The 13,784-nt window shown below is 34.4% G+C and overlaps 1 protein-coding gene and 1 long non-coding RNA gene across 3 annotated transcripts; one reads left to right on the plus strand and one right to left on the minus strand.

The window, feature by feature from the left end:
• Window positions 1-2,408: 2,408 nt before the first annotated feature.
• Window positions 2,409-13,291, minus strand: LOC101265757 (decarboxylase family protein). 2 transcript variants are annotated; one of them, XM_019215026.3, is made up of 5 exons: window positions 13,001-13,291; window positions 3,809-4,140; window positions 3,515-3,708; window positions 3,271-3,407; window positions 2,409-3,184 (listed from the first exon to the last, which is right to left on the minus strand). In XM_019215026.3, the coding sequence occupies exons 1-5, from the start codon at window positions 13,148-13,150 to the stop codon at window positions 2,615-2,617; spliced, it is 1,383 nt and encodes a 460-aa protein (XP_019070571.1). In that variant the 5' UTR covers window positions 13,151-13,291; the 3' UTR covers window positions 2,409-2,614.
• LOC104648863 (uncharacterized) lies at window positions 9,033-12,362 on the plus strand. Its single transcript, XR_003247678.2, has 2 exons — window positions 9,033-9,232; window positions 10,933-12,362. It is a non-coding gene; the product is annotated as an uncharacterized lncRNA (long non-coding RNA).
• Window positions 13,292-13,784: the final 493 nt, after the last annotated feature.

The raw sequence follows: 13,784 nt of genomic DNA on the forward strand, positions 1-13,784 counted from the left end.
ATTCTGGGCAGAAGCGGTTAGTACAGCTTGCTACTTGATTAACCGCGGACCACATACAGGCATACAGTGCAAGACACCTATGGAGATGTGGTCAGGAAAAGTTGCTGATTATTCAAATCTGAAAGCTTTTGGTTGTACGGCTTACTATCACGTCAGTGAAGGTAAGTTAGAACCAAGAGCTAAAAAGGGAGTATTTGTGGGCTACGGAGATGGAGTGAAAGGTTTCAGAATCTGGTCTCCAGCAGAAAAGAGGGTTATTATGAGCAGGAACGTTGTCTTTGATGAAAGTTCTCTGCTTAGAACCATTGTGAAGCCTACAACTACGTCAGAAACTGGGAGTCTTGACAAACAGGTGGAGTTTCAAGTCATTCAGAACGAGAGCGATTTAAAGGAACCTGAAGAGGAGGATCAAGATCCACAGACAGAAACTGATATTCCAGAATCTATGCCATCAGATATCCATCAGAGTATAGCTCAAGATCGGCCAAGGAGGGTTGGAGTTCGGCCACCTACGATGTATGGTTTTGAGGACATGGTGGGTTATGCACTGCAGGTTGCTGAAGAGGTAGATACATCTGAGCCGTCTACTTACAAAGAAGCCATTTTCAGTTCTGATTCTGAAAAATGGTTTGCCGCTATGGGAGATGAGATGGAGTCCCTACACAAGAATCAGACATGGGATCTGGTCATACAGCCTTTGGGGAGAAAGATTATTACTTGCAAATGGGTTTTCAAGAAGAAGGAAGGGATATCACCAGCAGAAGGAGTCAAGTATAAAGCCAGGGTTGTTGCCAGAGGTTTCAACCAAAGAGAGGGAGTGGACTACAATGAGATCTTCTCACCAGTGGTCAGACATACTTCCATCCGAGTGTTACTAGCGATAGTTGCACATCAGAATCTGGAGCTTGAACAACTTGATGTGAAGACTCTCGTTTCTACATGGAGAGTTGGAGGAAGAGATATACATGACTCAGCCGGATGGTTTCCAAGTTACAGGGAAGGAAAATCACGTCTGCAAGTTGAAGAAGTCCTTATATGGACTTAAGCAGTCTCCAAGGCAGTGGTATAAAAGGTTTGACAGCTATATGGTGAAGTTGGGCTATACTCGGAGCTCATATGATTGTTGTGTCTACTACAATAGGCTCAATGATGATTCATTCATCTATCTGGTGCTTTATGTAGATGATATGTTGATAGCTGCAAAGAAGAAGTATGACATTCAGAAGCTGAAGGGTTTACTTAGTGCTGAGTTTGAGATGAAGGATCTGGGAGCCGCTCGGAAGATTTTAGGGATGGAGATCATTAGAGACAGAGAGAGAAGGAAACTTTTCTTGTCACAGAGAAGCTACATTCAGAAGGTCTTGGCGAGGTTTGGCATGTCTTCATCTAAGCCCATTGATACCCCCAGTGCTGCCAATATCCATCTCACTGCCATGTTCGCTCCACAGTCAGAAGAAGAGAAGGAGTATATGTCACGAGTCCCTTATGTCAGTGCCGTAGGAAGTTTGATGTATGCTATGGTCTGTACAAGGCCAGATTTAGCACATGCAGTCAGTGTAGTGAGCAGATTCATGGGACAACCAGGGAGAGAACATTGGCAGGCTGTGAAGAGAATTTTCCGGTACCTTAGAGGTACATCTGACGTTGGTCTCATTTATGGAGGTGATACTCAGTGCTTGGTTACTAGCTATTCTGATTCAGACTATGCTGGAGATGTTGACACAAGAAGATCGATGACTGGCTATGTGTTTACCCTTGGAGGATCTGTCGTCAGTTGGAAGGCAACTTTGCAACCTACAATGACTTTGTCTACTACGGAAGCGGAGTACATGGCCTTGACAGAGGCTGCAAAAGAAGGGATTTGGTTGAAAGGGCTGGTTAGTGATCTTGGTCTGCATCATGATCAGGCTACGGTGTATTGTGACAGTTTGAGCGCAATTTGTCTAGCCAAGGATCAAGTCCATCATGAGAGAACCAAGCATATCGACGTAAGGTATCATTTTCTGAGAAGTGAGAAGAGAATCAAGGTGAAGAAAGTAGGAACTGCTGATAATCCTGCTGATATGTTCACAAAGCCGGTTCCACAGAGCAAGTTTCAACACTGTTTGGACTTGTTCAACATCAGAAGCTGTTAATTGCCCTGCGGGGCAACTCTGAGGAAGAGGGGGAGGCCTGGCACTATCATAGTGCGTCTGAAGAATCTGTTCGGAGAATTCAAGTCAAGGTGGAGATTTGTTGAATGCCTTGAATCGGGCCCTTAATTTTCTGTTGATTCTGTATGTTGGGCCCAAGCCTTTTAGGGCGTAGCTTAGCACTATATATAGACGCTATGTCAAACCCTATTCTGTAACTCTGTTTTTGCCTCTCCATAATAAAACTGCTCCCTCTCTTCCCGTGGACGTAGCCAATTTATTGGTGAACCACGTAAATCTGTTGTCTTGTTTTTCTCGTATTATCTCAAATTTCGCACAACATATGTTATCCAATAGTACAATATATCATGTATACAATTGAATTTCAATATTGTAAATAAAAGAATGAAGTAACAAGAGTTAAAAAATGCCATTTCTTTGCAATAAATTAAATAACTGGATGATCTTATCTTCTGTGCCTTCTATGGAGTACTAATGTAATCAATCTTATGATAAGAGCATGCAACAATATCTTCTCCAACACAAGGAGGATTGGTCTTTCCATTTTGATACCATGCTTTTCTTTGTTGCACTAGTTCACTCAGGAAGTTGTCAAGCATTTCTCGTGTGATGCCTGGCATTACAATAACATGTGCCATATCCTTGACGCATGAAAGTTGCCATCGACGCACAAATTCATGGTCACGAGGCCTTTCAAGTACAACTATGATGCTAAGCTCATTCAGCATGACACTTATCCCTGCTTGTTGAAGACGATCTTTCAAATATTTGGCATTGTCGAGACATCTTTTAACATCCTTTTGAAGTCCAACTTGACCTTTTGCGCTCAAGCTATACCATAAGAAAATTGGAGTTAAACCATTACGGCTACCAGAAATAGTGGCATCGACAGAAGCAATGTATTCCACATTTGTTGAGAGATTATTGATGTAGCTTTTTCTTGTTATTTGGACACCACAAGGCATTGGGCATCCTAAGAACTTGTGACCAGAAATTGTGACACTTCCAATTGACTTCTTGAAACTAATCATCTGTTCAAATTGCACAAAGAATTATTAGAATGTTGCTCTCAAAATTACTTAAGAAATAGTAATTATAAGTAAGTAGCGAAACTCACATTGTTTATAAAAGGGGTCATAAGACCACATAGTGCAGCATCACAGTGGATGTAAAACCTATCTTGTGAATAGCCACATTCTTTGAGTGTTTCAAGAATAATATTAACATCATCAATAGCACCTTTGAAGGTAGTTCCTATAATTAAAAAAAAAACACCATCAAGGGAAAAGTCGTAAGATGACTAACTCCATAAAAGAGAAGAAAAAAATAAAAAGGATAGAAGTTGGAGTAGGTATATTTACCAATTGTGACGTTTATAATTGCTGGTTTGTCCTTATTTTGAAGCAATTTTGCTCTTAAATCTGAATAATCCATCTCCCCATTCACTGATGTGTTTATTGTTTCTGAATCCATTCTATACATTCTTGCAGCTTTGAATACTGAGTAATGAGAATCTTTTGATACATATAATATCCCATCAGGAAGTAGCTCTCTCCTACATAAGTAATGTTAAGAAATTAAAGAGCACTGAAACAATAATACAAGTTATTATGATATATACTCGAGTCAATATATATATATATATATGAACTTACCCTAACAAAATACCATGGAGATTGCCTTCGGTGCCACCATTGGTAACATATCCCCAATATTGATCCTTTTCAATTTCCCAAAGTTTTGCAAACCAATTCAAAACAGCCACTTCAAAGTCTTTAGAATGGAAATCGACAGTATTTTGTAGGAAAGGATCACCACAATTGTTTAGGTGAAACTGCAAAAGTGGTGCTAGCGTTGCATAGTGATCATAACATATGTTGACTGGATAACCTAAATGATAATTGACTCGTTGTGTAAGTGTGTCCAAATAATTGACCAAGATAGTGTCCAAGGAAGGACCATCATTTTTCAATCCAGGCTCCATCACCTCAAGTTGCAAGTTCTTCCTGGTCCTGCACCTGGTTGTGCCATTTTCTGTTTCTTGTTGTCCCCATTCGGAAACAAACTAATTCGCCGCGCTAAACCTCTTGGTGTTAAGGCTAATGGTTCGAATTCCTGTTGTCAAGCATCATAGTCGAATTAGAGATATAATTTTAAAAAAATAATTATTGTGACTAACATGAGAGTACGTACCATTTCAAGTGAGAGAGTAGCCATTCTCGTAAAACACAAATGTTGTTTTTGTTTACTTAGTATAAAAATTATTGAGTACATTTTGTTCGTATGTTTGAACTTTTATATATATATATATATATATATATATAGATGAAAGTCTTTGTGCACACCTTTAATTTCCTCTCTTTTTCGTGTTAGTTTCTTCAATTGTGTATCCCACTAGCAATTTTCAAAGTTCCAGTAAGTAGGACTCAATGAACTTCCCCTGTGTGTTAGAAAGTGACTTGTCAACTTTGCCCAAACATTTTTCTATTATGAATGGGTAGGTGAGAATTGAGATTAACTAATTATGAGATAAATCCAAATCCAAATAAACTAGTGCCACAACTCGAGTGTGCAAACAATTTAATAATAGAAATTATACCACTTTTAGTAGCGGCCATTGTGCAACTACAACCACTAAAATGTTGCTTGTTACAATAATTACTTGGTTATTTCTAACTTTTTATCTATATAAAAGAGAGACATGTCAAATATGTACAATACCATATGTTTACAAATATGGTATATATTTTGTATATACAACTAGATATGTACTACAAAGTTACTGACTCAATTCAATTATTTTTATTTTATTTTGCTCATTCATTAGTCAACGTCATCATTAACCTTTGCACCATTACTTTACTACAGAAAATGAGATTTTTTTGCTCTACACATACCACCATATGCGATATGCGTAGAAGCGAAAAAAATAATACGATAGTGAAAAAAACTTCTTTTTTTAAAAAAAAAAAAATTAATATCCATAGGGAAGAATTAGCATTTAAAAAAACAACGCAGAATATGCATTTTAAAAAAATAAAAATTAGGCAAATCACATATTATAAGGAAGAAGTAATTTCTTATCCCTATTCTTTCATTAATTACTATAAATTTCTTTTTTTAGTGTTTTTCGGCTACATTATATTGCAGGTAGATACTTTAATTAATAACGGTCTGATACTTAAATTATTAAGTTGTTGTTATCAGTTCAAGCGTTAAATAAGGGATATTAAAAACAGAAATGAATTGATTTCCACAAATTAAGCGGTACGTTTTTTCCTTCAACCAATCAGTCATAAACATCTAATTGAATTATAATTTTAAATTTCAAGTTGTGAAACCTTTTCCTATTCTTTGAAAAAACAGTAAGAGTTTTATGCAAACAATTTTGGAACGCAATTTCGTGAAGATTCGAAATAAATATTTCGGTCTTGTTTAGGCATTATGGATCATGGAAAAGTGATGTTAGATACGAGCGGTACAGAAGTGATGTGCTAGTGATTGGAGAAAATATTTCATTCGTAAATCTTATTTCAGTAATTGCAGCTGAATTGAGTATTGATGAATTGAAAAAAAAATTGAGATTAGGTAATTCGTCTCCATTGTGTATTTGGAATTATATGAGGGTGAAATTGTGCATTGACATGAAGAAACATGAGGTAGGATTCGGTATGTATACACTATGCATTGGTACATCGGATAAAAGTGATGAAGAGATTTAAAATTTTGATGCAACAACAGATACAATTGTGTGTGTCAAAAGGTGAAAAAATGGAACGCAAACATGTACTTTCTTCACGAAAGATTCTTTATGCTTGCTTTTAAGAAGTATTATGCTTCATGTCTACTAATTCTCAAATTTGATACTTTATGAAGTGCTTTTAGGTTACTATTTTATATTGCAGTAAATGAAAAATGTTATTTTTTCAATTCAGGTTACATTTTTTTATTCTTAATTTTGATAAAGTTAGTTTGATATACATTGTTTTGTGTTTAATACTTAATTATTTGTAACTTTTATATGGGATAAAATAGTAATATCAATATATGTGTGTCAAAGTTAAAAGAGACAACATGTAAAAAATGTATCATTTGGAGCAATGATATATCATATACATAATATATTCTTCTAAATCTTGTATCTACTAATAATAGAGTATCAGATGTTGTATTTTATACCAATATATATTATATACAATTTTGATATTTGTGGACACAATTGCGTTTCAAGCACATAATATTTTTCTTGAAATTTAAAAGCAACTTAAAAGTTTAAAGTAATTATGGTATCAAAATTGTGCATTTGATACTTAATATATTTGTAACTTTGGCATGAGTTTACTAAATCGTATCAATTTGAAATGTTTGAAGCACCTAAATATCTTATACATGATATTGATTTATACCATCTGTTGTGATTTATACCAGTCTTGTAAGATATAATTTGTACCATGTTGTGTGAAAATAAAATTTGTTATTTGTGAAAACAATATTGTATCATATACTTAATAATTTTGTAGAAATTTTGTATCAGTTTCGCTGTAATATAAGCTGAAGTGATATGTATATTAATTATAATATACAAAAATTAATAACGTATCAAAATGTGTTGAAAACGAATTTAAAAGACATAAAAATTATGGACATAAAAACTCTTCAAATTTAGAAGTATAAATTACTTAGGATTATAATGTTGACTTCAAAAGGAATACTCCAAAACACTTAAGGTATCTTTAAAACAATAAAACTTATCTTGATTGAAAGTCAGTAAATAAACTACCATTCTACATTAATCAATTCATTATCTGCCAATGGAATGAAGACACCCTTAAGCCTTGGTGGGATCAGCATTCTCGCTAACGTATTTCTCCTTGGCCTTGTCTGTACCATATATTCATAACAGTGTTGCATATCTTGAGCGAAGATAGTTACTTCGGAAAGGGATCGATGGGACCTTCATTTTGTCGCTAAAATATTCAACAAAAGCAGCTACATACACTCCACAGTTAGTGCAAACAGAAAGAAGATTCACTATTACTGACATATAATAATAATGTTTTGCTTTAATTGATACTAAATAACAAGAATAATGGTACACAAAATCAATTATACTGTATCAAATGTGACAAATGTAATGTGACCTAAATATAAATTCTCATAACCCTTTTTAATCTTATAAGTATCATAGATAATTATCATTTAATATGATACAGTGTACCAAAACAAACCTACACGCTAAAATGAAAATTAAATCAGTTCTCTTATATACATTAATGTTCATACTATTTGATACTAAAATAATAACAAACATAAAAGGTGCACAAATTTTAATATACCAATCTTTATGAGTTCTCTTTATTTTTGATACAATAACAGTAAATAAACAAATACACAATGTATCTTGAAAACATTTACAGTCCAAAATGATACTGAAACAAGAATAGTAGATACATTAATGCTCATGTTATTTGATACTAAACAAAAATAAAAAAAATAAAAAAATACACAAATTACATTATTGCTTATGTACAATGAAATAAACAATTCTTAAATGAAAAAAGAAGAATCACCAGACTAAAAAAAGATACATTAATGTTCATGTTATTTGATACCAAATAACAACAAACATAAAAGGTAGACATATTTCATTAGTCGTTAAATAAAGTGACAAAAACAGCATACCAAGACGATACTTAAACAAGTATTTTAGATACATTAATGTCCATGTTATTTGATACTAAATAAAAACAAAACATAAAAGATACACAAATGACATTATTGCTTATGTACAGTGAAATAGACGATACTTAAATGAAAAAATAAGAATCATCAAACTAAAAAAAACAAAGATACGAAAATGACAAAGATTGTTTACCATGGGTAGTGTTGGTCGAATAATGGGAGGGGTCACCTTTCTACCCCTTTTCTTTGCGGTTTTCGGATCTTTTGAAGTAGATGCATGTACTTTCTTTACCGATTTTCTCTTGCTAGAACTTTGATTTATCATGACTATCGGGTCATATGACCTATTAGAACTCAATTCTTTGATGTTTTCGATTTTGAAAAAAAAGTTTGGATTAGTTAGATGTTAGATGGATAGTGTAAACCGACACAATAGAGATTAAAAAAAGAAGAATGCGAAAACTAGAATGGATTAGATGAGAAAATCTATTTTGGACTCTAATTCAGGTTGAATGGGGATATATTTCTTTTGAAATTCAAACTTACTTGAAATTGATAACTGAAATATTAGGGGAATAAATTAAGGCCGAAATTTGGGGAATGATAAAGGTCTTTTTCTAGTTCCAAAGTAAAAGTTTACCTTGAGTATCATCGGAAGAAAAAAAGGAATTTTTGATTTTTTTCATAAAAGAGTAGGGAAATATTGGGAATAGATAAAGTAATGTTGTATAGTTAAGTAATTTTTCCTTAAAAAAATTAAGAGGAAATAAGGGGAAGAAAACGTCTATATTAATTTTTTAAAAGGAAAATACACAAGTACCCCATGCCAATATTTGAGAGATACATTTATACTATACTAAGGTCCTATTGCTTCCCTGAACTTATTTTATAAATAATTTTATACCCCTTTTCGGCCTACGTGGCACTATCTTGTGCGCACAACGCTTGTTGATATTTTTTTTCGAGCTAGTGATATGTAGACCGAAAAGAGGTAGAAAATTATTTATAAAATAAATTCAGCATAAAATAAGTGTGTCTCTGAAATTTCAAGCATAGGTTGAGAGAACTTACGCTACCACAAAATTCTCTTTTAGTGACAATAATACAAGTGCCGCTAATATGCTTTAAACCTAATTATTTAGGGGTAATTGACCTTTAGCCGTTAAAACTTAACTTTTTAACACACTTAAAATATCTAATTATAATAAAGCAAAACACAAAATTCTCAAATTCCAAAATTTTGGATCTCATTCTCCATTCCCATCTGAAGCGACAACTCCGAGACTTACAAAATTGATCTGAAGCTTCTTCTTGTTCTTCATTTTCGACTTCGCTGTTTACATCTCCGTAATTCCTTCGTCCGCCATGGATTTCTAACCCTTTGACACCGCCTCAAGGTACGTGGATGCGCTCTGATTCTTTTGTCATGAATGTGATTGGATGATAATGATTGTTTTCTGTATGAGTAATGAAATTGTGATACATGGGGATTGTAGTATGTTGTAGTTTGCTGAGAGAGTTGTATTTTGTGCATTGTGTGTTGTGCTAAGCCCTACTTGTATTAGATTTTCAGCATATAGATAGTGGTCTTTCCTCCTATGTAGCCTCCTCTGGTTAGATTTCTTAGCCTATTTGTGGAGTTGTGCAAGTTTGTTTCGTAGTAATTATATGGGGCAGTATTTGCTATATCGATAGGGTACTGAACAAGGTTTCCATCATTTTGCATGTCAAGGCAGAAAATTTACCACATCGTTGCATCCACTCAATCGGAGTCTAATGGATTAAAACGAGTCATATTATTTGTGTGTGAGCTTAAAAACCTTGGTTCCTTGAAAATATCTCAATGCCTTTTTTTCCAGCCAAGTTACTGTTACTTGTCTGAAGCTTAAGCTATTTATCGGTTTCTGTTACTTGTCTCAACATTCACCACATTCTTGCCAAGTCTAATGACTTAGAATGAGTCAGAATATTTGTATGTGAGCTTAAAATTCTTGGTTCCTTGAAAATATCTCAAAGCCTTTTTCCCAACTAAGATTCTGTTAGCTGATGTTTTTCACCATTTTTGGGTAGGACTTCACCAATATTACTACCTAAGAGAGATTGAATCAGTTTTTTCCATCCAAGTTTCTGTTACTTATATAGGAATTAACAGAAGTAGTTATGCGTCTTGCTGGAGACTTGCATCCCCATTGTCATTTCCTCCACTTATAGCTTATTTTTCAGTCTTGTAGTGATTAGTTTACTTTAGGTAGTTTTATCCATTAAGGACCGTCGTGATCAGTCAACAAAGTTGCACTTCGAAGAAAAATGAGGCAATGTTGAAATCAAAATTGCAGCAGAGTCTTGGCCTCTTCATCTCTACTAGTAGCATGTAGCTAGTAATTAATTATGACTAGTGTTGTGTCATCCCTTTTCTCTCTATATATGTATAAAGAGCTACCGCTATATGTAATTAATTCAGTCTGCTTTACTCTAAAACCTGCATGTTGCTTGTTCCTTAAGGTGAATCCCGTGTAACTAAGCACTATTTCCCTTAATGCACTCTTTTGTCAAAATTCAGGTAAAGTTCCAGTAAGGTTTACATTATATGATAAATAAAGCTCCTGAAGAGTTTGTCCCTGACTGATTTTATTAGGAAATGAACCACGCAACTTGCAGTTCCAGAAACTCAAGGTAGTCGATTTTGTATAATTTGCTATAAATTCTGGAACTCAACTAGTGATTACTTCATTGTCCATCTCCAAAACAAGCACATGACCTTCTTGATCACGACTTATACCTAGCCACAAGCAACAGTCGGTGTTTAGATTCCATATAACTAGTTTGGTTGATTTAGTAAAATCGAACGTAAAGCTGTTGAGTGTCTTTTGGTAAATAGTTTCCAATATAGTCAATACATCAGATGTTACAATTTGTTTGTTATATAAGTTAAGTTTGACGTAAGATGTAATACGTGAAGCTGTTGATGTCTTTTGGTAAGTAGTTTCCAATGTAGTCTCTATTGGTAAGTTTAGCATGACTTTCACAAGCTTAAACATTATATCTAGAACTACTATGTGGATTTGATCTTTTATGCTATTTTTTTTTGTTATTGTAGAAAAGTAAGAAATATCTTGAAAAATCATGGAGAATTCTAGAAATAGAAGATGGATGGATTACAGTAGAGTCAGTAAAGAGTATTTAGATGGAGTAGAAAATTTCCTAAACCATGCATTTCGTGAAAACCACAATGGAGGAACAATTTCATGCCCTTGTACAAAATGTGTGCTATACTATCAAGTAAACCGGGCAGTGGCATATGATCATCTCGTTGTTAATGGTATTATGCCATCATATAATACTTGGTTTTGTCATGGAGAGTCTCTCAATGGATCAACAAGTATATGAGAGAATAATGACAGACAAGAAGTTTTAAGGGGCACAGATATGAGAGAAATGATACATGATATTTTTGAAAGCTTCATCCAGTTCAATGATAACATTAGTGAAAGGGAAGAGATAGCGCCAAATGTAGAGGAAACTGCTCCTCATCCATCAAGAAATCAACCTCATCCAGAGATAGATCAGTTTGAACAACTCATGAGAGATTCAAATGAAGAACTTTACCTTGGGTGCAAAAAGTTCGGTAAACTATTGTTTGTGCTTCAACTTTACCGCTTAAAACTATTACTCAAATGGTCGAATCAGTCTTTTAATGCCTTGCTTGGTTTATTGAAGGATGCATTACCCGTAGGTGAGAAGTTGTCTTCTTCATTTTATGAGAGCAAGAATATTATTGAGGGCTTGGGGTTAAATTACAAAAAAATTCATGTTTGTCCCAACAATTGCATGCTTTTTAGGAATGAATTTGCTAAGAAAGATGTCAATGAATGCTTAGTTTGTGGTGCTTCTAGATGGAAAAACAGTGTCAAAAAGATTCCAGCCAAGGTACTAAGGCACTTTCCTCTAAAACCAAGACTACGGAGATTATTTATGTCTTCAAAAATAGCTAATTGATGTGATGGCATCACGAAGAACGGAATAAAGATGGAGTTCTTCGACATCCTGAAATATTCTGAAGCTTGGAAAGCTTTTGACATCAGATATTCAGAATTTGCTAAAGATCCTCGCAATGTTCGGTTAGGATTGGCTAGTAATGGTTTTAATCCTTTTGGTACTATGCGAAGTGTTTACAGTACATGGCCGGTGATTTTAACGCCATATAATCTTCCACCGTGGTTGTGCATGAAAGAAGATTTCTTCATTCTGTCCTTGCTCATTCCTGGACCAAAAGGACCCGGAAATAATATTGATGTGTTTCTAGAACCTTTGATAGAAGAGTTAAATGATTTGTGGTCTGTGGGGACAGAAACCATTGATTCCTTTTCTAATGAGACATTTCAATTGCTAGCTTCTCTCATGTGGACCATAAATGATTTTCCAGCATATGGTTCTCTATCAGGATGGTGTACTAATGGTCAATTTGCATCCCCTGCTGAAACACAAACACTCAATCTAAATGTTTGAAACATGGTAAATATTTTGGTTTCATGGGCCATCGTCTTTTCTTAATGCAAGGACATAAATATCGGAATGATACAAAACCATTTGATGGGACTAAAGAATTAAGACCCGCACCATCTCCTATATCTGTGTCAACAGTTCTAAATCAAGTTAAAGGCATAAAGTTCACCCTTGGTCAGTTAAGTAAAAAGGCAAGCGGGGTGATGAGAAAAGAAGAGTATTTTTTTCAACCTTCCTTACTGGGAGTATAATTTGGTCCGTCATAACCTTAATGCGATACATATAGAAAGAATGTGTAAATTGCCTTCAGTTCCACTGTTGGTAACATAGCCCCAATATTGATCCTTTTCAATATCCCAAAGTTGTGAAAACCAATCCAAAACAGCCACTTGAAAGTATTTCAATATCCCAAAGTTGTGAAAACCAATCCAAAACAGCCACTTGAAAGTATTTAGAATGGAAACTGACATTGTTTTGAAGGACAGGGTCACCATAATTGTTTAGGTGAAACTGCAAAAGTGGTGCTAAAGATGCATAGTGATCATAACATATATTTACTGGATAACCTAAATGATAATTAACTTGTTGTGTAAGTCTGTTCATATAATTGACCAAGATAGTGTCCAAATTAAGAGGGACCATCATTCTTTAATCTCCATCACCTCAAGTTGCATATTCTTCCTTGGCTCTGCGCCTGGTTGTGCCACTTTTTGTTCCTTGTTGTCCACATTAGGAAACAAACTTCGACGCGCTAAATCTCTCGGTGTTAAGGCTGATAGCTCAAAATCCTGTTGTACGTCATGAAACATCATATAGTCCAATTAGAGATATAATTAAGTAAATAAAAACATAAGATCATGCAAATAAAAATCTCAATAATAAAGATGAGAAGAATCTAAGATAGTGGAGACGTTTGTTCATGTAACAAACATGACATGAAGAGTACATAGCATTTCAAGTGAGAGACAACCCATTTTGGTGAACGACAAATTTTTTGTTTGCTGAAATGTATTAGTAGGATGTAGAAGCAATTGGTGATTGAATATTGTGTTTATATGTTTGGTGGTACTTACTACTTATATATAGCTCAAACTAATCACGATGTTCCTTTTTCCTCTTTATTTCCTTTTCTCTTTCCTCTTAGTTTCTTCAAATGTATCTCACTTACCTTTTTTTTAAGTTCCTTTAAGTACATATTTGTCACGACCCAAAAATGGACGTGATGGCACTCGTCTTATCCCACCAAGACAAGTCAGCCTAAAACCCAATATCTAACAAAGTGCGGAAGTAAATGACAATCCAATAACAATTTCTATTATGAAACCAAGTCATATTAATTCAATCCCCAAAACCAGGTTGTCACGTGCACAAGCCTCTAATGTAAATATTAGAATTTGAAATAAAATAGAAGTCTAACATGAAGTTGTTTTTCAAGTAAAAACAAAG

The sequence above is a fragment of the Solanum lycopersicum genome, chromosome 8 (assembly GCF_036512215.1).
Source record: "Solanum lycopersicum chromosome 8, SLM_r2.1".
Taxonomy (NCBI): domain Eukaryota; kingdom Viridiplantae; phylum Streptophyta; class Magnoliopsida; order Solanales; family Solanaceae; genus Solanum; species Solanum lycopersicum.

What these genes read in the sequence shown, in the direction of transcription:
- LOC101265757 (XM_019215026.3), bottom strand. Translation starts at nt 13,150, where the DNA reads ATGATGTTTCATGACGTACAACAGGATTTTGAGCTATCAGCCTTAACA. An exon ending in GGAAGAATATGCAACTTGAG is followed by an intron (nt 4,141 to 13,000) that starts GTGATGGAGATT and finishes TTGCAACTTGAG; the next exon opens with GTGATGGAGCCTGGATTGAA. An exon ending in AATTATAAACGTCACAATTG is followed by an intron (nt 3,408 to 3,514) that starts GTAAATATACCT and finishes TTTTAATTATAG; the next exon opens with GAACTACCTTCAAAGGTGCT.